Raw genomic sequence first — 25,050 nt, forward strand, 5'->3', positions numbered from 1 at the left:
GGTAATGTTTTTTTTTATTTTATCTTATTTTTTTAAAAAACATTAATAATAATTAAAGTGTGTGTGTTCTTGCTTAAAAATAATTAAAAACAAATAATATCACTTTTTGAATATGCAAATTTGGCTTTTTCTGAACACGTGTCACATGTTTTTTATTTTTAAATTAATTATTAATTTTCCCGACAAAACAAACTTTATATTAAAGATGCTCTCTAATTTTGTCGAATGAATCAATTAATTGTTTCAATATTTCTTTTTCACCTTTTCTGATTCTTATGATATTCAACATGTTATAGGATAATGTTATCTTTTTTTCTTTGTTTTTCTCTAATAATTCCAAGTCATCCTATTTTTTTTATATTTTAATAATTAATATTAGTAGTACTTCTTTTTATTAAACTTTTTATTAACTTACAGATAATGTTGTTTCATAAGAGTCGAGATATCTTGAGAGATAATTACTAAGGTATCGAAGTGCTGTCTTTTCGTTTCTTCGACTGACTGGTTTGTTTCGGTTGTCATCGTTACGATAGTGTTCTTTAGCCAATTGTAGTTCATTCTCCTTTAAATTCTTTACTCTTGCGTAAATGAGAAGCTCCTGAGGTAGTTGATTTCGTTTGAGATTGAATTCACGTACAATATCCAATTGTTCCAATAGATCGATTTTCGTATCTATATAAAGCTCGTCATCGCTAAAGTTATCGAGAGTCAGTTGAATGGTGTCACCTTCGGATGGATCGTCAAATGCAAATCCATAATCCATCAACATCTGAGCGTTGCCAATCGTTTTGTACACGCCATACGGTGTGAATACCTGCTCACCTCTTTCAATATCCTTCGACGCATAGTATATCAATTGATCTGCTCTTGAATCCGGTCTTACCTTTGACTTTGCCTTTTCGATTGCATTGAACATATCTGCCAATGGCACCATACCACCGTCGTCACTACTCAAACTGAATGCACGTGACCAAATACAACTCAATGCCCATTTAAACAATTCAAAAGTATACTCTTTCTTTTTGAACTCATCATTTAATGACTATTATAATTCAAATAGTTAACTATATATATTAGTTTGTTTGTTTATAATGTAACTACTATGTTTTTGGTTTGTTTATAAACTAACTATACTATACTTACAGATAGTTTCTTAAAAATAACATTATAATGTCTTTCAATACCAGATAATCTTGATTCGGTGAAATATCTTAGTTTCGAAAGTTGTAGTTCCTTCATTTCATCTTGATCAAAGTAAATGGAGGTTGTAAACTGCTTTGGTAGAATCGATGTGTATTGATGCCAATAGGAGTCTTTATTGAGTAATGAATACATCAAGTAGACTGCTTGACCATCGGTACTACCAATGTCATCTCTATTGGAATCAATGATCGATCTTATCTCTTTTGGGATATGTAATTCAATACCTGTACGTGACATCATTACATTTCTTGGTACTCTTATCAATACATCACCTTCCTATCAATTGTTTATCAAAAACAAACGATTATTAATAATTTAATTTAAAATAAAAACAGTTGTATTAATTTTTATTTACTTTAATTAAAGTATTTGCTATAATAGATCTACCATAATCTTCAAGCTTTACAATATCGAGTGATGGATTCAAATAGATACCTTCATCGTCCATCCATTGTTTGAAAGTAACAAGATCATCTATAACATTGGTTGAATCTATCAATGATGATAAACATACAACCAAAACTACTAGTAATACATTTTTATACAAATACATAATATAAATAGAAAAAAAACTTTAAAAAAAAAAACTAAAAAACTATGAAATTCTTCTAGATATTTTTATTTATTTATTAATAAGCAGGTAACAATGATCAACTTTAATTTCAATCGATTTATGATATTCCAATTATTGATTAAGCGAATCCTTTTAATTTTTAACAAACAATAGATAAAAAGTAACAACAAGTATCATTCTCTATTGAAATAAAATTCATAATTATTGGTAAATATAAAAAGAGTAATTTAAAATTTAATTATATTACAAATACCATTCATATTTATCATTGCATTGCCTTTATAAAACAAAATTCATGAAATCCGAAGATTATTATTATTTGTTGTAATAATTGATTGTTTAATTTATATAACATTGAGTAATTGATTAACTTAATTAATTCTCAAGTGAGGCATCGAGTGAGATTTGACATTTGAGTACCTTTGATACTGGACAACCTTCTTTGGCTTGTTTGGCTTTCTCCAAGAAGAGGTCTTTGGAAGCACCTGGTACGTTGGCAACACACTTCAAGTTGATTTGCTTGATAGTCCAACCAGCATCTTCCTTGATCATCTCCAATGTAGCGGTGGTATTGATTGATTTTGGTACCAAATTAACAGTTCCCAATTGAGCGGACAACGCCATTGAATAGCAACCGGCATGTGCAGCAGCAATCAATTCCTCTGGGTTTGTATTATTTTCAACAACACCTAAACAGTAATAATATAATATTTATTATTAGCTTTGTAGTCACCTTGTAATAATAATAATAATAGTAATTTGAATCATATTAACTTACCTTCACCGAATCTAGATGGAACACCATATGCCAAATTATTGATAACCTTTGATTGTGTTGAAACAACACCTCCACCTTCCTTCAAACTTCCCTTCCACAAAGCAGTAGCAAATCTTCTGATCATTTTTAAACTTGATTGATAAACTAATTAATTAATTAATGAATAAAGAATGAAAAAAAAAACAAACTGATTTGATTGAACTTACACTAAAAGAAAATATTTTGCAAAATAAAAAAAAATAAAAAAAACCAAATTAAATTAAATCACTGCTCGCTATCTTTTAAGTTCAAGATCTTCTCTTTGTTTCATTCACTTTCTCAATCTTTATTATAATATCGTTTAAATTCTGTGATTCTATTTTAGCTCTATATTTTGTAGGAATATCCGCATCTATTAATACATAGACATTATCACCATTACAACTTCCTTTATGTATTGCTTTTATTCTTTTTGTTGTCATTATAATTATAAACTATACTATAATATTAATAGAAAATATTAAACATGTTATAAATAACAATATATATATTTGAATTGTATGTGTGTGTATATGTGTGTTTTTCAATGTTTCTTTGAGAAAATGAAAATAATCAAAACAACAACAGTTATTTAAATTACATAAATATTTATTTTTATTTTTTTCTTTTTTTTTAAAAAAGTATTATAAAACTCTGAAACCAGCTTGAGCATTGTCACAATTTAAAGCCAACACTTGTTTTGATTCATCGTCGCTTGCAAACAATACCATACCCTCAGAGACACCGAATTTGGTTTTCTTTGGTGCCAAGTTTGCAACCATAATAACATTCTTTCCTTGTAGTTGTTCTGGTTGATAGTGTTGTTTAATACCACTGAATACTGTTCTAATATCACGTTCAACGATTTCTTCTGTTTGTGTAGTAGTAGTAGCAGCAGGAGTAGTCGATTCATTTGTTGTTGATGATGTTGCGTTTTCAGTTGATTGTTCACCTGTTTGTTGAGCGGTGACCACTGGTTTCTTCTTTGGTCCAATATCCAATGTCAATTTGATCAACTTTTTAGCACCTTCAACATGTTCGGCTTGCACTACTTTGGCAACTCTGAGATCCAATTTGAAAAAGTCGTCCAAAGTAATTTCACCTGCAGCAACTGGTGGAAGAGTAGATTTTCCTCCGCAGCAACTGGCGAATCTCACTGGCATCAAAGCACCATTATAACAACTTGCTTTGTTCAATGTTGTTGTAGATCTACTGATTAAACTAATTGTATTCTTTAACATATTGCTACTATTCATTTTATATATAAGAGATAATTAACTAACAGGTATATAAGTAAAGATTGTAGTTATTGTAAATTTAAAAATTTAAATTTGAATTTGAATTTTGTAATGTTTCGTGCACAAGATTCAACGGGATTCTTAGGCTGATTCCGTTTTTTACCTGAAAAACAAATCAAAAAATCAAAAAAATTGTTTATGAAAAATCAGATGTACGTCATTATTAATTGATTGAATGGAATTGCATTCCAAAAAAGTTATTCCTGTTTGTTTTTTGTTCTAAATATATATTAATTTATTTTAGAAGGTCATCAATTTTAGCCAGGAAATCTTTTTGTCTCTCTTCTTCATTCAACTCTGTGACTAATTCTAAACTCATTGAAGTTAGCTCGATGCTTAGGTGTTCGGACTTTGCACTGTGGTAGTAGATGGATCTTAGTATACCAATGATACACGAAGCAACCAGTATACAAAACACCGCCATTCCAATAAACAAGTAAACTGTACCGGTCATGAATAGCGGTCCGCCATCCAACACTATAAGCTGAGTAAATGTATCACCTTCAACTGGTGCTTTCTCTCCAAATACATATTCAGCTGTACATGAATCTATTGAATAATATACGTTTGCGAATCCTCTAAATATAACTTTATTAATATTGTTGCTTTTGTTTGATGTTGTTCTTATAAATAGTTACTTACAAAGGTGTTACTGACACTGTTAATATAATACCAGTGATCAAATCAGTATCATTGGTTTTTGGAAACAAACATTGACATTCATCTCTTGTTTTCCAATCTAATCGTAAACTAGTTTTATAGATAGATCAATTTAATAATTAGTATTTTCATTCCATTAATATATTATAATAAACATCATTGATCTATTATTACATACTGTAAATCGTTTAAAAAAAATCGTGATAATAAAAATGGATTTGTAATGTTACAATCGAATAAATATTTATGTACATTTCCAGGACTAAAACTCAAGTCCAGTAGGTGATGGCTTGGTCTGTTGTTGGTACACAACATATGAGATCCAAGAATTGGTGAATTGAAATCAAATAGTAACTCTGGAAACGCCAGATATCTAATTACACTTGAATCGTCGGGTGACACCATTTGAAGTCCAGGCAGATATTGGTGAATGAACCAATCGCTACCCTCTACGAAATAATTACTACTACTAGATACCACTACCAAACCCATCACCAAAAGTATTATATTGTATTGAAACTTTTTCATAATTAAATTATATTTTAACTATCCAATATAATAATGGTTGTTTTAGAAATAACATCTATTCTTTTTGAACAAAAACAAAAATTATAACTATAAATAAATAATATCTAAAAATATAAACTATATGTATTGAAATTTAAACAAATAAATTTACAATGAAATTATTATTTTTACTAAAAATATTGATCAAAAAAAAAGAAATATATTATTGATATGTGTAAAAAAACTATTATTATCTATAATATTATTATTACTAATACTATTATTTATTTATTTATTTAATAATTTATTAAATTGGTTGTGGATTGTATTGTATTATTTTGGATTGGATTGATTGATTGATTGATTGATAGTTTCAACTATTAAGTTAAACTTTTAATATTGGTATTATACAATAAATTAAATATTATTTTTTGGATGTTAATATTTTATTAAAAATATTATTTTTTTGATAATCAATTTTGGTTAACTATTAGAATATATATATGGTGTGGTGGTGTTGTTTGTTGTAAACAAAAATAATAATCAAATTCACCATTCTTTATTTATAAATACTTTGTTGTTTTGTTTGTTTGTTTGTTTTTTTTTTAAACAAACACATGAATGTACTATCCGTATGAATACCTACCACCCATCAGTAACAAAACAAGTTCTATATGATTCCCACAACAAAAAATAAATATATATAATTTTTTTAATCATTTATACAACACACACACACACACACACAACACACATACTGGTAACCATAAAAACCACTTTTATGATCAATCGTGTGTGATATGGTTGTATTGAAAACTATGACCGATATCGTTAAGTTTACTGATAAATATTAAAGAACTAAACCTTTAAGTTTGAAGTGAAATAATCATAATTATCTGTTCGTCTGAAATTGAAATAGGTTAATAAAAAAAAAAAAAAAAAGTTTTTTTGATTTTTTTGTTTTCTTAATTCAAAAACACAAATGCAAAAAATGGTCGATTCTGAATTCATATCAAATCGTCTTTTCAAATAACTTGTTTTTAAGTTTACATTATATATATTGGGAGTAGTAGATTATAATGGATGATCAGACAAAACAAAATGCATTAGCAGGAGGATGCCCTGTTGCACACGATATCAACCCAACCAATAACATGTATAGACCGAATCAAAAACCACATCCCGATCAAAAACTACCGTTGGAAACCGATCGTGTAACATCTTCGATTCCAAGGTAACCTACCCCAATCAATATGCTATGCTGCTACTGAATGTTGATCTACTACTGATCGATCATTAGATAACGTGCTAACATACAGATTGTCTTTTGCTTTTATTGACACTTTTAGAACAGAGAAAGAAAATTGGCAATATCCTTCACAACAAATGTTTTTCAATGCAATGAAGAGAAAGAACTACGAACCAAACGAAGAAGATATGAAAGTCGTCATCGCTATACATAATACAGTAAATGAAAAGTGTTGGGAACATGTAATGGAATGGGAAAATGAATTTAAAGAGTATGTAACAAACTAATGACCATCTTAAGATCTCAGAGAATGAAATCAATCAGTTTATTAATATTGTTTGTCGAACAACAACAACAACAACAACAACAACGACGACAACAAACGATAAAAAGTGAATGTTGTGATGTAAAATTAGTTAAATTTAGAGGAAGAGCAAAGGATTTCAGTCCAAAAGCAAGATTCTTAAATTTTATAGGTTATAAGCTGCCATTCGATCGTCATGATTGGACTGTCGATAGATGTGGAAAGCAAGTTAGATATGTTATCGATTTTTATGAAGGAAAGGTTGATCCAGAGACCAACAAACCAATTGGAATCTATTTAGATGTGAGACCTGCAATCGATGATCTCAGCACTTTAAAATCAAGATTTAATAATTTATTCAAATAAAAACAACAATCTACTCTTCTACTATTTTAATATAAACATATATATATTTATAGTTAGTTATTTTTTTAATTAATAAATAATTTTTATTTCTATTTTCTTCTTTTTCTTTTTTTAATTATTATTATTTTTTAAGATAAATTAAATAATTTCATTAACATATGAATTGTCATATTGACATGTAGTGTAATACCTTCTAATGGATACTCTTCAATGTGATTCTTACTGTACTCCAAGAGTTGATCCAACTCGAGAGTGACCGTCTTGGAAATGAGTCCGAATTTCGCTTCGATCTCAAAGATACCACCTCCCAGTTGCTTAATGTAGACGTTGGTCTTGCTGTGAGATGATTCCGGTAGGTCGCAGTGCAGAACCATACCCTTCTTGACGAGATCCGAGAGGATTTGTTTGATTGGCTTCTCCTTGGAGTCGGTGTTGGACTGTTGCTTACGAAGCTCCTTCTTTGCAATGGCTTTGGAGAGTTGTTCGTTTTGGAATTTAACGAGATTCTCGAGTGGCGTTGTTTCGATTCTGACCTTCTTGAGGAGGTTGTAGAGACGATCGAGTTCCGATCTCATCAATTTATTCTTTCTCAAGACCGATTGCAATTCCTTTTCTACCTCCAACAAGAAGATATCGTAGACCTCGGGTTCACTGCTGACCAACTCCTGACGGAACGACTTTAGTCGTTCGATCAACTGGTCACACTTGGCAATCAGTGTCATATTCTCAGCGGTGTTATTACCGGTTTTACAGAATTGAATGGCGTCGAGTAGGATCCTAATCGAGTTGACATCCTTCTTGGGTGGAGGTGTCTTTGAGAGGATTTCAATCATCCAGATCTTTGCTTCCTTGAACAAGTCGGGTGGCATCACTGTTTCATTTTCATGGTTATTGATAAAGGTAAGTTGAATGGAACGGTCACCTTGTTCTGGCAAGAGAATCGGTGATTCCAGTTGATCCAACAACGATTGCAACCACCATGCATCGGTACGACCACTGACATGTTGTTTGGGTGAACCGATTTGATATCTACGCTTCTCGGACATCGAGTAGTTCTTCTTGGCGATTTCATTCAGTGTCTTTGGATCGTAAGAGAGAGTACCAACATCAACCAAATCATAGTAAAAGTCGAGAATGGTTTCGTGTAACCAAATCACTTCTGAGACATTAACGACAGTACAGAAACTAATGTTGTTCTCAGCCATAACTTGGTTGTACTCTGTGTAGTGAATGAGTTCATCAAGATCTGGAACGTTGGTAACTGACTCTAAGAATTTGTTGGCCACATCCTTTTGTGACTCAATCCAAGCTGCAATCTTGGGAGTTGCATATGGATGCAACCAAGCTCTGTTGGAGAATGCCGATTGCAACAATCTGGAAACAAGCGAAAGATTCATACGTGCCTGTTGTGCAATCAATGGATGTGAGAGAAGTACCAATTCATTCAATAGATCTGGTGATGCAATAATCGATGTAATGAATCTGTAGATCAAAAAGTAGTAGGTTACCTGATGATCGTGTTCACCGGACTTCTTTGCAAAACTACAAACCGCCTTCTCGGAGATCTCACGACAGAGGAAACGAAGTTGCACTGGAATTTGATCGAGCGATTTGACAATGCGATCGAGGAAGTCAGCTCCAAACTCCAAGAGTTGCGAGATACGCGATTGATGTAGTGAAGCGACTTGGGGATCTCCAAGACATTGATCGAATGTCTTGGCTGAACGATCGGACTTCTTTCCCTCCTTCAACTCCTTGTCACGTTGAAGTTGCTTGTGGATCCAGACTGGATCAAAGTTGAGATCTAAATCTGGTTGATTCAAAATTCTAAGAATGCCTGGTGTGATTACTTCTTGAAGATACTTCAATCCCTTCTTTCTAAAGTAGTCAAAGAGCAAGTTCAATGGAACTGATTCCGATGCCATGAACTCTGTCAAGCTGCCGGACGAAGAGATTTGATATTCCAAGGCGAATGACAATGATTTCAAGAAGAGATCTTCTTCTCTTGGCGATACTTCATAGGGGTAGAGTGAGAGCAACAAACTCTGACTGGTCTTGGAGATCTGGCTGCTACTGAGAAGATACAAAATCTTACCCATGACATGTGGTTGGTTTTGGATGTAGTAGAACAAACTCTGGTAGTTACGCATCTTGATTGGATTCAAACCGTTGGCAACACCCTTGACTGGCTTGATCTTCTTTTTCAACTTCTTGAGTTTCTTTCCTTCTTTCTTGTTCTCCAAGACACGATCGATCGATTTGGTCAGTCTTCTTAGCTCGGTTTGAAGATTACGAGTGTTACGGATCTCACCAACGAGATTTCTCTTGAGCTCGGTGATATCTCCAACAAGCTTACCCATATTCTCAAAGGTCGATGGTGATTCAGCAAGAGTCTTTTGAATTCTGGTGGCAATACGATATTCCTTGAGATTCTCAAGACGTTCTTGTTCGTTTGCCTCGCGATCACTTTTCTCACGCTCCATACGCTCACGTTCAGCAATCTCTTTTTCCATACGCTCGCGTTCTTCACGCTCTCTCTCCATACGCTCGCGCTCCGCCAACTCACGCTCCATGCGCTCCTTCTCAAGACGTTCACGCTCTACCTTTTCACGCTCGGCTCTCTCCATATCTTCACGCTCTCTCTCCAAACGCTCACGTTCAACACGCTCACGCTCAATTGCCTCACGTTCCAATCTTTCTTTCTCCAAACGCTCACGCTCTGCTCTCTCTTGCTCCTTACGTTCACGCTCCGCACGATCACGCTCTACACGTTCACGCTCCAAACGTTCACGGTCAGCTCTCTCCAACTCCAATGTCTGACGCATGTCAGCAATGGCAGCTTCAGAGTTGAAAAGTGAAGCAACAAGTGCAAGATTCAACTTTGGATGTCCAAGAGCAATGTCCGATGGAGTCAAGAAACATTTAACACCCAGCTTGTCACATGCATTCGTAATGAATTCAGCTCTAACAAAGAGATTCGATTCGTTTTGAGCACGTTCAACCAATGTTGAAAATTCAATTGGTACCAACTGAGCAAACAAGTTGGCATAGATAATTGAATCTTGAACATCCTCACTGAAATTGGTAATTCTACGTTCACATCCAGCCTTTTCCAAGTGATAGTTGACCCAACGCAAGAGAATCTGCTCGGCAGAGTGTTCCTCCTTCTCTTTGGTCTTGTGATCTTCACCTTCTTTGATTTGTTGATCTTCCTCTTGCTCCTCAAAGAGGATGTCAAGGATTTCATCGTTGGCATTCTGATTTACCATTGCCAAGAGACCGGCTTTGATAATTTGCCAAATGATACCCAACACCAAGTATGGAGTGGCATTGACAAGATCTTGTGCACCAATATTCACAATGATACAACCAACTTTTGTTGCATTCTTGATAACTATATTTTGATTACCGATCTGTTCGAATGGATTCATCTTTAACTTGATAACCAATCCTTTTAGATCAACTTGATTTGGGAATAATGATTCCATCAATTTACTGAATAAATTCATTGAATAATAATTAGATTATTAATAAATATATATTGTTGTTTTGTTTTCAAAAACTTACTTTAATAATACACCATCATTACAAGCTGTAAATAACATATTTGATGATGGATCAATTGGAATATATGCTGAAAGAGTGGTTTGTTGATCACCAAGTCTTTCAGAGATGAATTTAGAGTAGGCTACTTTCTCTTCCTCCGAGAATGTGTGAACACTACCCTCTTCAGCGTTAGCATTGATCAATGCAACATCTTTCTTTGCAACCTTGGGTACTTCAATTGCATCCATATCTTCTTCGTCTTCTTGGTCTACTTCTTCTCGGTATCCGTCTTCTTCGTCGTCTTCTTCTAATTCGCCGTAGTACTCTTCTGCACCGTCAATATCTGTGTAGTGATCGTAAAAATTGTTGTATTCGTAATATTGTAATTCCTCAAGTAACTCTTGTTCTTCTTTAGTTAGGAATTGTTGTGGAAGAACAAATTGTGTTGAATTTCTATTTGATTTGTTTGTGGTTGCTGTTGTTGATGCTGTTGCTGTTGTTTGTTGTTGATATGATAGTTGATGTTGTTGTAGATTCTTTGTTGTCAATGGTGATGATGATGAAGATGAAGTTGTTGTTGTTGATGTATCTTGACAATATTGTTCAATAAATAATTGTTTTGTCAATTGAAATTGTTTGGAATATCTTTTTGAACAATTGTTATTGTTACTATCTACACTGTTGATACTGGTGTTACTCCTGATACTATCGTTATTATAATATCCGTTTGTCAGAGATGTCTTCTTTGAAATACTCTGATTGTTGTTGTTGTTGGTATTGTAATTACTGTTGATAATATTATGATTATTATTAATACTCTGATTGTTGTTGGTTGGAGTTGGAGTTGAATAATTACTGAGTGCACCACCAAAACTATTGGATGATCTGATACTATTATAGCCTAGTGATTGATTGTTGTTGCCGCTATTAAACTGGTTGGGACTATAAGATTTACTTTTTTGGACCAATGAATTTCCACTACTGAAACCAATACTATTGTTATTGTCATGATTATGTTGATTAGATTTTTTAATTTGTTCATTTGATTGTTGTTGTTGTTGTTGTTTTTCATTGGAATAAGAAGAATTAGTAAATGGTGATTTATACATCATTTTTTTTTACAGTTTTTTTTAGATATTATTATTATATTTTTAGATAAATAAATAAAAGATTGTTGTTTTAAACTATTAAATAAATTAAAAGTGAATATGTATGTATACACGAGTGAATTGGAAATTGATACAAATAATATATTTTATATTTATATTTAATACAAATGTTTGTTTGTTTGTTTGTTGTTTTAATTTATTTAAATGAAAAAATGCTTTTGGGATGTCAAATACTGCAGTTGTAATATTTTGTATATTATTGTTTATATATAATGTTTTAATAATAATGATGATGATGTGGATATTGAGGTTGGGTATCCACAATTGATGTACATATAGAGATAGAAGATGCGTACTCTTCAATCAGTATTATCATTATCATCATCATCATTCATCTTATAATGGGGACATGTGGTTGGTTGAATTATGAGTAAATTGAGAATATTGGATTAAAAAAGATAAAAGTTTACTAATATTGCTCTTTCCGATTAGATTGGACTCTGAAATAATTTAATTTAATTGATCACATGTGTGTTGGTCAATCCGTAATGCACTTCCAAATTTGACAACATCATAATATTTTCCACCAATAAAAAAATAAAAAAAAACAACAACAACAACTAATAATAATAATAATTATGATAACATGTATTCACTTATATGATCTCTAAAATTAACTATTATTGGCACTTCACTTACGTTGTTGTGTTGTTACTAATGCCACTACTACTACTACTACTACTACTAATGATGTGTATAATAGGTTGTATCTATCTATGTGTATGCTGTTGTTGAAAATATCAAAAAATGTACACCATCATGTAAATTGGTAAATATCTATTAAATTATATCTTTACTAATAAAAGTAATATTTGCTGCAGGTGATGTTTTATAGAATAGTATATAAGATAAAATGATATAAATTAAAAAAACAATATAATTATTGTTTGATTTTTTTTTTAATAGTTTTTTTTAATTCTTGCTTGTTGTTGGAGAAAAAAACAACCAACACCCACATCTATCCAAAAAAACAGACAGATATTTAAATAAGGTGCGTATAATTATAGGGTTGTTTAAACCATTCATCTTTTAAAATTTAAAATGACAAACAATTGTAAATATCCACACACCTATCATTTGAATTAAAGTGTGTGAAAAAAAAAAAAAAAAACTATCTATAAATCACAATTAAATAAACCACAATAAAAACAATATGATATATTATAAAGATATAATAAGGAGTTTAGCTTTAATATTCTATTTATACAATTTATAATGTATTATTCACGCTAAATATCGATATAGTAGATTATGTGCGTTGTTTTTTTAATACTTTATTTAAATGGTAAATAAACTTACATATTACAACTATTATGAATATTATTAGAGAATCGATGGTAAATATGTTATATATTTGTAATAAATATTAATAAAAAGGTAAGGTATTGATTAAAATAAAAATCAATCAAAAACAATCGATACACTCAACAAATTTAAAAATATCTTTTTTTCAAAGTTTGTGATAATTTTGTACATCAAATTATTTTGTATGAAAAGGTGCACCTTTGAGCAAAAAATGTGTGTTTTTTTTCCCTGCAAATCTAAATCTAAAAAAGTTTTTTTTTTTTTTTCAAATCAAAAAAATCGCTTATTTTTATTTTTAATTTATTTTTTCATTGGACATTCAAAAAAAAAAAAAAGAAACAATCAAAAGATATATCTGAAAAATAAAATTAAAAGGAATTTATTATATTTAATTAATGTAAGATTTCGCCAAGGCAACAATGGAAATGAAGTATTCAAATATGATACAATTTGCAAAAAATCAAGAAAAAATATGAAAGAACTTGTTCACCTACATTCTTCTTTTTAACATTTATTAAGGAATAATTACCTGAGTGGGGTCATAACCCTCAATCTAATTCTTTTTTAAATTGAAAGAATCTCTTTCACAATTTTAAATCTTTAGCCATTATATAATATTACTCCTTTCTCAATATTTCGAATTAAATTAATGTAATGAATATTCTTATATTGAAAATAACATAAAAATAATGATTCAAAATCAAGGTTTTGGACCTATATATTTTTGTTCATTTTTATTTTTCTTTGCCCATTTGTTTATTATGTATTTTATTAAATGATAAAAAGGCCCATTAAAGTTGTACATAGGTATTAAAACAAGTTATTTATTTTTTGAATGGTGGTCTCTGACCTGTGAATGGTTGTGGAGGTTGATATTGATTATTTGCAGCTGGCTGTGGTGGTTGATATGGTACTGGTGGTTTATATTGTGCTGGTGGTGATGGTCTTGCTGGTGGCTGATATTGATTTACTGCATGTGAAGGTGGTGAAGTTGGTGCACCATATTGAGAGGGAGTCGGGTACATCTGTTGATGGTGCGAACTATCAATATCTATATCGTGAATCGAGGATGGAACATTCTTGAGAGAGAGTGGTCTTGGTGGTGGTGGTGGTTGTTGGTACTGTTGTTGTGGTGGTTGGTATTGTTGTTGTGGTGGTTGATATTGTTGCTGTGGTGGTTGGTATTGTTGTTGTGGAGGTTGGTATTGTTGTTGTGGAGGTTGATATTGTTGCTGTGGTGGTTGATACTGTTGTTGTGGAGGTGATGGTTGTGGTTGGTATGGTTGCGGTGAATTGTATGAAGATGGACCTGTTGGTGCGGATGGAGGTGGTGGTGGAGATGGACGATGTGCATTGTTGTTGTATAAATTGTTGTTTAATCTGGCTGGACGCTGTGGTTGTCCTCCGCCACCACCGCCATTCTGTGGACTGACAGCTCCACTCTTTATGGAACCTTCTGGTCCGGCTTGAATGTCCTCGGTGTTTGGTGGACCGTCCGGTAGTAGTACGGTGATTGGATTGATGGCGGGTGGTGGACGTGCAAGCTGTCCGTCGCAACTCGCGAATGCTTGATACAAACTCTGGAAGAGTGCAGTCTGTGAGTGTTGAATACGCATCAGTGAATCGTCAAACAGCGTGATCTTCTCCTCAAAGAATCGATGAATATCCAGCAGAGTATTGTAGTTCTTGGTGAGATATGCTTGTTTCTTTGCACGGTTTGTCTGTTCCTCGGCATTGAGCTTATTGAAATCAGCGGATGTCTTCTCGCGAAGCTGTTTGATACGCTGGTCGGATTGCTCCACCGACAACAACAGGTTGTCACGTGCAGTGATAGAGTCGCGAATACTCTTGATCATATTCATGCATCGATTGACACTCTCATTGTATTGCTTGTTGCTATCGATCCAATCGTTGTAGACATTCTCAATTTGTGCACCAATCTGATGACTGTACTGATGCAATGGATGATCATCAGGCAAATGTTTAGTTAACTTTTTATTTAAACTCTCTGGATCCAAAAATAACTCTAAATTAAGCAATTAAGTAATTGATTTTGAATATTAGAAAGAATGTTAAACATATATAATGTTTGAGTCAATAAAATAGTTACTGGCTAAATTTTTATCACGTTTCTTCAATGCTTCGAAAATCGAGTTTACATGATCCGATTCATGTTTGAATTCCTTTCTAGCTTGTTCGAACGATTGATCAGTGTCTCTATTCGGACCACCACCAAGAGCTCTCCTCATCTAAAGTAATATTATTAATATATAGTTAAATAAAACTAAAGTCATGTTATTTTAAAAATTAGCTAGCTTACTTTATTTGTAAAATTTGCAAAAGACATTTTTTGTACAACTAAACTACAAATAGTAAATTAAATAATATTTAAAGTAATTTTCTCTCTTTACAACAAATTGGTATTATTAAAAATTATGAATCATAAAAAAAAAAATGAAAATTCAATTGCCTAAACAAGGTTACATAGAGGTCATTTCAAACAAAAAAAAAACCAAAATATAAAAAAATGTAAAATTATTTTAATTGCAATTTATTCCGTTGAAATTGGGAACACACAAAAATGTAATATAACACTTTAATGTACTTTAACAGTCACTTCGAATATATTATAATCTTTAAATAAATTTTTTAACAATCCAAATATTTTTGAATTCTATCCCTTTTTTTTTCTTATTTATAATAAAAACAACCAAGATTTAATTAACAATCAACTATTTTAAAATTACAAAAGTATAAATATTTATTTTGATTTTTAGAAATAAATTAATAAAGAGATTATTTGATTGGTTTAACAGTCCATTGATCATTTTTCTTAACACCTTCGAAATTACCACTTCCAGATGCATAGAAGAGTGGGCTTTGCATTATATGTGCACTCTCATGAATGAATGTTGATACACCAGTTTCGATGTTACAAATTTCATCCATGTGGAATACAATGAGTTCACCGCAATCATTACCAAAGTACTTGGTTACTAGTGAATCCTTGAGATGTAGATTCCATGTGACATCGACTGGCATCCATCCGATGTTGTCAATCCACACCTCTGACTTACAGTGCGTTTCGATTCCCTCTGGTGTCGAAAAGTTACCACCACGTCCAATGACCGATCTCGCTGGAATGCCAGAACGTCTCAATATTGCGTTGTACAACATTGTCAGACATCCGCAATCACCCTTACCAATCTGAGTGGTAGTGACAATTGGTTTCCATCCGATTTCCTCATAGTTATACTTGAAGTTCTCATTGATGAAAAGGTTAACACGATAGGCAAAACATAGCGGTGTTTCTGCTGGTTCGTTTGAGGCGCCATTCGATTGAGGTGCTTGGATGAATAGATTATTCTTATTGATGAAATCATTAAAGATTGGATCGTCTAGAGTGTAAGACTTGGAAGGTCTAGTGTAAAAGTTGAATTCCTCAGGTGAGAGAGGTTCGACGCTGCTATCCCATTGGTCAGTCTCGACCATGTCGATACGATAGAGATCCGCTTCGATAATGAAACGACCACGAAGTCGACCGGTATCATGTTGTGGCATCACACTCGCTGGAACGAGTGCACGGAATACATAATGGTAGTCGGTAGTGAGCAGTTCACCATTGGTCAACCAATTGTTATTGAAATCATAGATCTCGAGACCGGAACTACGAACATTTTGATTCATAGAGGTTGGTGGTGCTGGCATGATGACAGACCAATTATCGGGTTGTAAGTTTGGTGCTACATAGCTGAAATCAAAGGTTCCAATGACCGAACGAGTGAATGTTGGATTGAGTTTGAATTTTTTGTGTGGTCCAAAGAGTTCACGGTGTTTCGCAAAGTTGGCGGATGGCAACAAGTTGGATTTGCTGTTGGATCTGCTACCTGAAGCAGCAAGAGAATTTAGATTAACTGATGGTTTAGTGGCTGTTGGTTGTTGTGGAACTGATGGTTGTCTTTGTAACTGTGGTGGTGGTTGTTGTTGAATTACACTCTTTGGTCTACTGGCTGGTGGCATACTAGGTTGAGATTGTTGTTGTTGTTGTTGAACTGGTGGTTGTTGTTGTGATGCAGCAGGCTTTGTAACAATTCCCATAGAGATTGGTTTAATTGCATTCTTATTGATTTGTGATGGTAATACACCACCTGATTGTTGTTGTTGTACTGGAGGTGGTGCTGATGAATTTGATTGTACAGGTGGTTGAGAATTTGGGTTTGATTTAAGATAACTTCCACTCTTTGCAACCTGATTAGTGTTGGGATTCGGTGCGATTGGAGTATGTAATGCTGGCTGAGGAGTTGAATTGTTGAAACTATTGCTCTTGGGTGCAGCCTTTAGTGGAACAGATTGTGGTTGTGCTGGTTGTTGTTGGAATGATTGCTGAGAAGATGTCACAGAGTTATTGAAACTATTACTCTTGGGTGCCGACTTTAGTGTTACAGGTTGTGGTTGTGTTGGTGATGGAGCTTGGTTATATGTCTGTTGCTGTGGTGGTGCTGGCGATTGATGTCCTGGGAATAATACTTCGTTATGAACCAATAGTTTCTTTTTGGTGAATGGTTCATATGGTTTGACAAGATCAACAGGTGGTCCTGAGAGAGTTGGTGGTGACATTAATTGTTGTTGTTGTTGTTGTTGCTGTGGTGGTTGTTGAGGTGGGGGAGATATTCTCTTTTGTGATGGAGTTGGTTGAGCGTTTCCAGGAGATTGCATTGGTGTTGAATTTGGTTGATATGCATTGTTGCCATAGGAAGAGGAAGAAGGTGGTGGTGAATAGTCATCAACTTCAAGAGTTGAGTTTGTTTGGATACCAGACATATAGTTAGAGACTGGATTGTTTTTGGGTGGTGGTTTCTGGAGTACTTCGGAACACTCAAAGAGATTGTTATGAATGTTTTGGAAGAGATTAGAGAGTGACTCTTGAATTTGCATCAATGGCAAATCGAAAATATCGTTCTTCTCCTCAAAGAATTGGAATATCTCTTGCATAACGCTGGTGTTCTTTTGTTGGTAAGATTGCTTCTTCAATTTGTTATTGTTCTCTTCGGCGGGCAACTTTGATGGATCCTTTGGTGGCTTCTCACGCAGCGATTTAAGTTTGGAATCGGAATTCTCCAGATCCATAAGATATTGGTCACGTGTAGAAATCGAATCCTTTATCGATTTAATTCTTGCAACAGTTCTACCGATTGTTTCATAATTTTGTTGATTTGAATCCTGATTCAATTATTATTATTTTAGGTTAATTTACTCTTTTTTAATAAATATTTATAACTACATACATTCCAATTATTAAATGAATTTTCAATCAATTTATTGGTTTCAATACAATTTGCAGCAAGTGGATGATCATTGTGGTAATACTTTGTAATTGTTTTACCAACACAATCAATATGTAAGAAAGTTTCTAAAAAGAAATAAATAATTGGAATCTATATTAATATACTCTTGCTTTGTTGACAACTCTTTTTTTGTTTTTATAAAATGTTTTGTTGAATTAATTACTTTTCAAGTTTTTGACACGCTTCTGCAAAGATGTGTGAATGGCAAATACATATTCCGAAACATATTTGAATTCCTTTCTGGTATTCTCGAAATTGACATCGGATTTCGATGGTCCACCAGAAATAGTATTCTTAATCTTTTGTAAAATACTCATTATTTATATTTATTTCTACTAGAAATCTAAAACAAAACAATACACATATATATAAAAATGCTAAAACAAATAAAATGCAAAAAAAATAGTAATTAATAAACAAGAAATCAAACTGATCAAGAAAAAATAAACTGGTGGGTTAATTAATATAAAAAAAAATAAATCATTGAAAAAATACAAAATTATTGTAAAAAATTTTTCAGACCGTGTGGTATTTTCTACTTAAATGGAATTATCATAAAAACTAGATAGTTTTGTTTTTTTGTTTGGTTGTTGTGTGGTGTGTGCGACAAAACTTGTGAAAAACAAAAATAATTTGTTTTTATTTTAATTAGTATTTTATTGATGTGGTAATGGTTCGTCAACAACAGGGATTGACAATGGTGGAGTGGTTGGGGCATTGGTCAATGAAGATGTTGATGAGGAACGTGATAATGATGACGACGATGATGAATTGATATTACTGCCGCTTGTCGATGTCTTGATTGACAGTTGAATTGGTATTACCTTGTCGAGTAGTGTTTTTAAATCTTCAGAGGACAACAATTGCATTGATTTAATTTGTTCTTCATTGTAGTATCGCTTGGCATACTGATTGATCTGGTCGAAACCATCAGCAATATTCGTACGAATCGGCTTCATCAAAAGATTCTGTGTCATATTCGATAGATATACTTTCATTCTGGCGATGATCTCTGGTAAATATGTCTCTATTCTTTTTACAACTTCTTTAATAGTTTCATTGATTCTCACTTGTAATAATAATTATAATAATAATAATAATAATTAATTTGCAAAAGTTAATATAAATTAAAAAATTAATACACATTTATATATTAATACATACTTGGTTCAGCAAAAGGTTGTTGAGATAAAGAACTATTAACAACATTAGAGTTATCTCTACTTGATTGATTAAGATAGACTGAAATCTTTGTTAGGATGGTCAAGAGTGGATCGATCGTATAGTTTGATGTTGAAAGAATAAATGATTCAATTACCAATTTCAATTCTTTTTCTAAATCCTAATAATAATAATAATACAGTCAGTCAATTAAAGTGTTTAATAATTCATTGGTATATTATAAAGTAACAATTGTTGTTGTCATACTTTTTTAGAATCTATACTGGTATTTGTAACTCTTGGGTTTGCAGCAGAGGCAATTACATTGTATATTGGATTATTTGTAGAAAGTGCAAATAAAGAACCATAATTATACATTGTAGAGAGTGCATCTATTGATAGATATAGAATTAATAATTATAAGCAATATAATTGTATAACATTATTAATTAATTAAACATACGCTTTAAATTTGGAAAATCTACAATCTTTTCAATGATTACAAAGTTAATATCGAATGGTGTAATCTGTTCACGTAATACTATAAAGTATTTAATTAGAAATAGTTGAGAATCGGTTATTGCAAATGGATTATCCTATTATAAATTTAGATAGATAGTTAGTAAGTTAGTTAGTAGCTAGTTAGATTATAATTGTTACTTAAACTTACTTGTTTTGTTGCAATTAATGAACTTGCTTTTATGAGTGTATATGTACATGCTTCAACAGCTTCTTGTGCCAGACCTTCGAAGATCTTGGTATCGACTACCAGATAGAGTTTCGATAGGCATGTCAGTGTCTTTTCTAGTGTTGGATACCACAGAGAGTACATTGACTTTGGTGAGGCTTCACCCGATGCCGACAGCTTCGTTATGTGATTGGGATAGTCAATGTCTGCCGGCGATGGACTAAACGTTCTAATTTCATCGCGAATGAATGTTTGAATTAAAAACAACAGTCTCTCTTGAATATCTTGTAGCATTCGCTGCACCGCCAGTCTGAGACCGTTACAATATCGCGTCGATTGCTCAATGATATCATCCAATATCTCATTCCTTATCAGATGTGCCAAGTTACACAATTCCTCAAACGAATGAATATGTATATACACCGGTCTAACTGTATCATACAACTGTTGTGCATATTCATCTAACAATTCACTACAATACACATATATGTTAGTTTGTTTTTTCCACAACAAATAGTAGTAGTTATATGATATTATTATTATTGTTGTTGTTACATACTTAAAGTTAGCAGTTTGTTTATCAAAGAAATCGATATAGATTTGATATTCATTTTCGAATATCTGCACCATGTAGATACATAGATTCTGAACGAGCGATGGAACGTTGGCGTTGTTGGTGTTTCCGGGTGTGGTGTCATAGAGTGATTTAGTGAGTTCCTGTAGCTTCAGTGTGATGATTGGTGTGAGGATCAGCTTCCGATTCTTAAAGTAAATCGAATGACAATCTCTTATGTATGATACGTATTGACCAACTGCACGCTTCTCCAACTCCAAACAAAGCGGTCGCAGTTTTGGTGCGAATGCACGAAACTTGATATTCGATATCTGGAAATCACTGTCGATATCCTTCATCGATGTGAGAATCTCTTTCGTTATGATCTTGAACGACGCCGATATATAATCCTTAATCAATCCCAACGCTCTTTGGAATAATAAAGTATATTGTAAAACATATTTAGATGTACCTTGGAAATTAACCTATCAACCAAACAAACACAATTATATTAATATTCCAATTATTTCCGAGATCAAATAAATATATTATCAATGATAATATCAATATTTACATTCTTTTTCATGAATTGTATACAATCCTCCAGTGTCTCTAAACTAGACATAAAGTTTGGATCGGTAACTGTAAAGCTTGAACTATTGAATTTCTTTGTACTTTGATCCAACTCCAAGTAATATCTCAATTTTTCATGTATAGTATGTACAATATATCTTAATCTTAGCTAAGATTTCATTAAAAGGATATTAGTTTAATTAATAATTAAATGAATATTATTCACAAATTATTTATAAGTACTTACTTCTTCTTTAAAGAATTTCTCACAAGAGTCATGTAGTTGAGATGTCTTCTTGGTGAGTGTGAAATAATCGGTTTGAATACTGTTGATAAGTGTTTCACAATCTTGTACTTGTGCTTGTAGTTCATCAGTACCTTGTCCATAGCTTACTATAGTCTCTAAGAACCATTCATATTGATGTAGATGTGTCGATGTTTTCTCAATCAGCTTCAACCAATCATAGAAATCTGCTAAACTATCTATTGCTTTATCTGGTAGTTGTGTTGTACTCTTCAAACTGCCAGTAGTGGTACCACTTTCACTTTCCAACGATGATTCATTCGCTTGTTGTTGTTGTTGCTGCTGTTTCTCTTGTTGTTCTGATTCTTCTGCTGCTTCTTTTAACCTTTTTTGTTCTAACAATTCTTGTTGCTGTTTTAACTATTATCATCACAATGCATATAGGAATTTATGTTAGTAAACAAAGATGTTCATTCTGAAAATATCAATTTAAATTTTTGAGATTATATATTACTTTTTGAGGTAGTGGACGCTCTGATATAATGAATGTCTGTAGATTATTTAATAGTAATGTTTGGTCGATTGATAATTTACTCTTTTTCTCCCATTGTGAAACATCGAAATGACTTGTATTGCTATTGGCTGTTGTTGCTGTTGTATTTGGAGATGAACCTGATGATGATCGAGTATGTCCACTTAATATAGGTGTTGACATTGTTATGATTGTTATTAATACATATAATAATATATATAAGTTATTTAATATATATTATTAATAAGTAGATCTTCAAACAATTTAATTAAAAGATTCTTGGTTGACCTGTTCAAAAAAAAAATGTTGCTTTACTGAAATGAAAAAAAAAACAAAGTTTTGCAAAATTGTGTTCAAGGATAAAGCGCGAATCATATTATTACTCTTACTAGTTTAATCTTGATACGATATCTATTAGACAAGAAAATGGCATCAAAGATAATGGTTTGTTGAAATAACTACAATTGTATTAAGATTGATATATTTACTTGAAATACCTTGATTAAATTAATAGTTGGATAAACAAGATGAGGTTGAAACCTCTGTCACTCATGAAGATCAAAAGATGATTAATACATTCGGTCGTTTAAATAATAGAAAGCACGAATTGTTGAAACAAAAGAAATATTTAGAGGTAAATATTATATATCTACTATAATATATTATAATAAATATAGTTATAGAAATGTATTAACAACAATAATCTTGTTTTGTTTAATGTGAATGAATTATTTATTATAGGAAGATTTAGAAAAAGCAAGAGACGCTCAAGACGACATATTTTTAGCAGAGGATGAAGATATTAAATACAAATACCTCATGGGTGAGGCATACATGGAAACACCAAAAGAAGAAACAGAAGAACTATTAGAGAAATATATAAACTCATTGGAATCTGACATTGAAAAGATAAATGCTGAACTCGAATCAATAGCTGAAGCTCATAAAGAATTGAAAGTACTATTATACGGTAGATTTAAATCATCTATTAATTTAGAAGAATAAAAACAAACAGACAACAATAAATAATAGTAATAACAATACACATTTCGATCGAATTTAAAACTTTTATTTAAATAGATAGATAGATAGATTGATACATAGTAAAAGATGGTTACATTAAACTTAAATTCTAAAATTAAATTTACACCTATTTTTATTTATGAACGACCAACTACTTTCGGAATTGCGATCTCTTTTCGTCGTCAATAAAGTTTATTGTTAGCAGTTTGTTGAATGGAATGCAGGTCTACAGTGCAAATAGATGGTAGAACGACATCCAGTGGGATAACGGCACCATTGAATAGCTCAGCTGTAGGAATCTGTAGTTGATACAGTGGAATCCCCAATTTATTGCATGGATTTTGAAGATTGAGAGGATTGGCGGGATTGACAGGAACGAACGGAGGAGGATCTAATGGAGACATTACACCTTCACAGCTGTAGCCAGGTGGAGATATCGCGTTGACATGTGGGACAGCGTTGACCGAATCCAAATGAGTAGTTCCACAAGAGATGATCCTCACTGGATTGGCGGGTGCACCATTCCGATAGTATAAAATAACTATTGCAAAATTAGCGTTATCTCTTGGATATATCTTGATTGCAACCCTGATAGTACTTTCGACGGTAACCACTCCAGCAACTGCTCTGTCCAGGAAATAGTCGAGACACTTACGATGCAAAACTGCAAGTGATTGAGATTTAGCGGCTTCTATTACCATCGTTGGGTATGGTGCTCCGTGTCCATTCCCTGAGAAGTGATTTGGAACCTTGGGTCGAGGTGGACTTAAACCTTGGTACGGTTCAGCACAAGCACGACCTTCTTGAAGAATCGTAGTACTACTTCCATGTAACATCAACAAATCTTGGTTTGGTATATAATGTTGTAGAATGAGACAAGTGAGTAGATTAGATGAGAATTCAATTTCACTGGAAGGAACTTCGAATATCCACGCTCTTCCATTCCGAAACCAAATTCTAGATTTCACTTCGACCAGGTCTTTATCATCTCTAAATCTTCTTTTGAGATCAACTCCTCCTTCTGGAACTAATCAATCTAAAATGTAATGATTTATTTGTTAATTTTAGAGTAATAACAATATTATACAATATATATACTTCTCTCAAATATCGAATTTTATTTGGCCACCCTCTAATACGATTGACAACATTTGGTTGCTTTGTTGTTTGAACTGTTTGTGAGACATCATTACTAACTATTTATCTGCCATTGTGAAATTTAAAGAGCTATTAAAAGATACAAATTAACTTGGATTATTTACAATCAAGAATAACAAGTCTATTGAATAGGTGTTAATTTAACTCTTCAACTCATTCATTTTATAAAAGTTATTAAATTCATTGTTTATATTTTTTAAATTTCTAATGAATAATGTCCCACACCAACAACAATTAATAAATAAAAAGTTATAATTTTATATTTCGATCGAATTTAAAACTTTATTTAAATAGATAAAAAGGGTTACATATAACTGTTTTTTTTTTTAGGTGAGTATATACATTATATATGGTATTAGGTTTGTATGTATGATGATATTTTAAGCGGTTGTGGTTGCATGATTCTTGATATCATTTAATAAAGCGTTTCTTCCATTTGCACTGATATGAGCGCTGGAATCAATGACTGGATTGGATCTGTCGGCGGTGGTGGTTGGAGTCAAAGATGGTGGATTCGAAACTTCTTTCAAGAGTTGATCATGATTGTTCTTTTGAATCTTGACATCCTTTTCGATCAATGGCTGTGACTTATCGTTGGTAGTGGTACTCTTAAGAGTGGTTCCAGTCTTCAATTGGTCCTTTAAATCTTGTGATGACATTGTTGTTGTTTTTATATTTGTTTAAAGTTATAAATAATAAGTTTAATATTTATATATATGTATAAGTATTTGTATTTGTTTTATTTGTATTCAATTTCAAATCAGTTCAGTTTTGCTCCTTTTATATTTATTTATCA

General features: G+C 32.4%; 12 protein-coding genes across 12 annotated transcripts; 2 read left to right on the forward strand and 10 right to left on the reverse strand.

Annotated features, from left to right (window-relative positions):
* Nucleotides 1-199: 199 nt before the first annotated feature.
* Nucleotides 200-2,037, reverse strand: PPL_06965 (SET domain-containing histone-lysine N-methyltransferase; the record flags this gene model as incomplete). The annotated part of the gene is made up of 5 exons (XM_020577815.1): nt 200-346; nt 416-1,042; nt 1,144-1,479; nt 1,559-1,695; nt 2,031-2,037. 5 exons carry the CDS (start codon nt 2,035-2,037, stop codon nt 200-202), a joined length of 1,254 nt encoding a protein of 417 aa, XP_020432263.1.
* A 115-nt stretch (nt 2,038-2,152) lies between these two features.
* PPL_06966 (OsmC family protein) lies at nt 2,153-2,679 on the reverse strand (the record flags this gene model as incomplete). The annotated part of the gene is made up of 2 exons (XM_020577816.1): nt 2,153-2,466; nt 2,556-2,679. 2 exons carry the CDS (start codon nt 2,677-2,679, stop codon nt 2,153-2,155), a joined length of 438 nt encoding a protein of 145 aa, XP_020432264.1.
* A 538-nt stretch (nt 2,680-3,217) lies between these two features.
* PPL_06967 (methionyl-trna synthetase beta subunit) lies at nt 3,218-3,829 on the reverse strand (the record flags this gene model as incomplete). Its single annotated transcript, XM_020577817.1, has 1 exon — nt 3,218-3,829. The coding sequence occupies one exon, from the start codon at nt 3,827-3,829 to the stop codon at nt 3,218-3,220; it is 612 nt and encodes a 203-aa protein (XP_020432265.1).
* Nucleotides 3,830-4,106: 277 nt separating this feature from the next.
* PPL_06968 (uncharacterized protein) lies at nt 4,107-5,059 on the reverse strand (the record flags this gene model as incomplete). Its single annotated transcript, XM_020577818.1, has 3 exons — nt 4,107-4,449; nt 4,514-4,621; nt 4,710-5,059. 3 exons carry the CDS (start codon nt 5,057-5,059, stop codon nt 4,107-4,109), a joined length of 801 nt encoding a protein of 266 aa, XP_020432266.1.
* A 1,058-nt stretch (nt 5,060-6,117) lies between these two features.
* On the forward strand, nt 6,118-6,957 carry cchl (cytochrome c heme-lyase; the record flags this gene model as incomplete). The annotated part of the gene is made up of 3 exons (XM_020577819.1): nt 6,118-6,272; nt 6,388-6,558; nt 6,612-6,957. The coding sequence occupies 3 exons, from the start codon at nt 6,118-6,120 to the stop codon at nt 6,955-6,957; spliced, it is 672 nt and encodes a 223-aa protein (XP_020432267.1).
* Nucleotides 6,958-7,085: 128 nt separating this feature from the next.
* PPL_06970 (calponin domain-containing protein) lies at nt 7,086-11,615 on the reverse strand (the record flags this gene model as incomplete). Its single annotated transcript, XM_020577820.1, has 2 exons — nt 7,086-10,452; nt 10,525-11,615. The coding sequence occupies 2 exons, from the start codon at nt 11,613-11,615 to the stop codon at nt 7,086-7,088; spliced, it is 4,458 nt and encodes a 1,485-aa protein (XP_020432268.1).
* A 2,186-nt stretch (nt 11,616-13,801) lies between these two features.
* PPL_06971 (uncharacterized protein) lies at nt 13,802-15,324 on the reverse strand (the record flags this gene model as incomplete). Its single annotated transcript, XM_020577821.1, has 3 exons — nt 13,802-15,003; nt 15,088-15,226; nt 15,298-15,324. 3 exons carry the CDS (start codon nt 15,322-15,324, stop codon nt 13,802-13,804), a joined length of 1,368 nt encoding a protein of 455 aa, XP_020432269.1.
* A 449-nt stretch (nt 15,325-15,773) lies between these two features.
* Nucleotides 15,774-18,639, reverse strand: PPL_06972 (uncharacterized protein; the record flags this gene model as incomplete). The annotated part of the gene is made up of 3 exons (XM_020577822.1): nt 15,774-18,197; nt 18,263-18,387; nt 18,486-18,639. The coding sequence occupies 3 exons, from the start codon at nt 18,637-18,639 to the stop codon at nt 15,774-15,776; spliced, it is 2,703 nt and encodes a 900-aa protein (XP_020432270.1).
* Nucleotides 18,640-18,978: 339 nt separating this feature from the next.
* Nucleotides 18,979-22,256, reverse strand: cog3 (oligomeric Golgi complex component; the record flags this gene model as incomplete). Its single annotated transcript, XM_020577823.1, has 9 exons — nt 18,979-19,391; nt 19,487-19,664; nt 19,751-19,875; nt 19,947-20,079; nt 20,154-20,643; nt 20,731-21,209; nt 21,299-21,466; nt 21,545-21,952; nt 22,056-22,256. 9 exons carry the CDS (start codon nt 22,254-22,256, stop codon nt 18,979-18,981), a joined length of 2,595 nt encoding a protein of 864 aa, XP_020432271.1.
* Nucleotides 22,257-22,499: 243 nt separating this feature from the next.
* Nucleotides 22,500-23,078, forward strand: pfdn4 (prefoldin beta-like domain containing protein; the record flags this gene model as incomplete). Its single annotated transcript, XM_020577824.1, has 3 exons — nt 22,500-22,517; nt 22,588-22,707; nt 22,815-23,078. 3 exons carry the CDS (start codon nt 22,500-22,502, stop codon nt 23,076-23,078), a joined length of 402 nt encoding a protein of 133 aa, XP_020432272.1.
* A 200-nt stretch (nt 23,079-23,278) lies between these two features.
* Nucleotides 23,279-24,415, reverse strand: PPL_06975 (uncharacterized protein; the record flags this gene model as incomplete). The annotated part of the gene is made up of 2 exons (XM_020577825.1): nt 23,279-24,123; nt 24,400-24,415. 2 exons carry the CDS (start codon nt 24,413-24,415, stop codon nt 23,279-23,281), a joined length of 861 nt encoding a protein of 286 aa, XP_020432273.1.
* Nucleotides 24,416-24,634: 219 nt separating this feature from the next.
* abnC (actobindin) lies at nt 24,635-24,913 on the reverse strand (the record flags this gene model as incomplete). Its single annotated transcript, XM_020577826.1, has 1 exon — nt 24,635-24,913. The coding sequence occupies one exon, from the start codon at nt 24,911-24,913 to the stop codon at nt 24,635-24,637; it is 279 nt and encodes a 92-aa protein (XP_020432274.1).
* Between the last annotated feature and the right edge of the window lie 137 nt (nt 24,914-25,050).

Source organism: Heterostelium album, assembly GCF_000004825.1.
Source record: "Heterostelium album PN500 unplaced genomic scaffold PPL_scaffold6, whole genome shotgun sequence".
Classification (NCBI taxonomy): domain Eukaryota; phylum Evosea; class Eumycetozoa; order Acytosteliales; family Acytosteliaceae; genus Heterostelium; species Heterostelium album.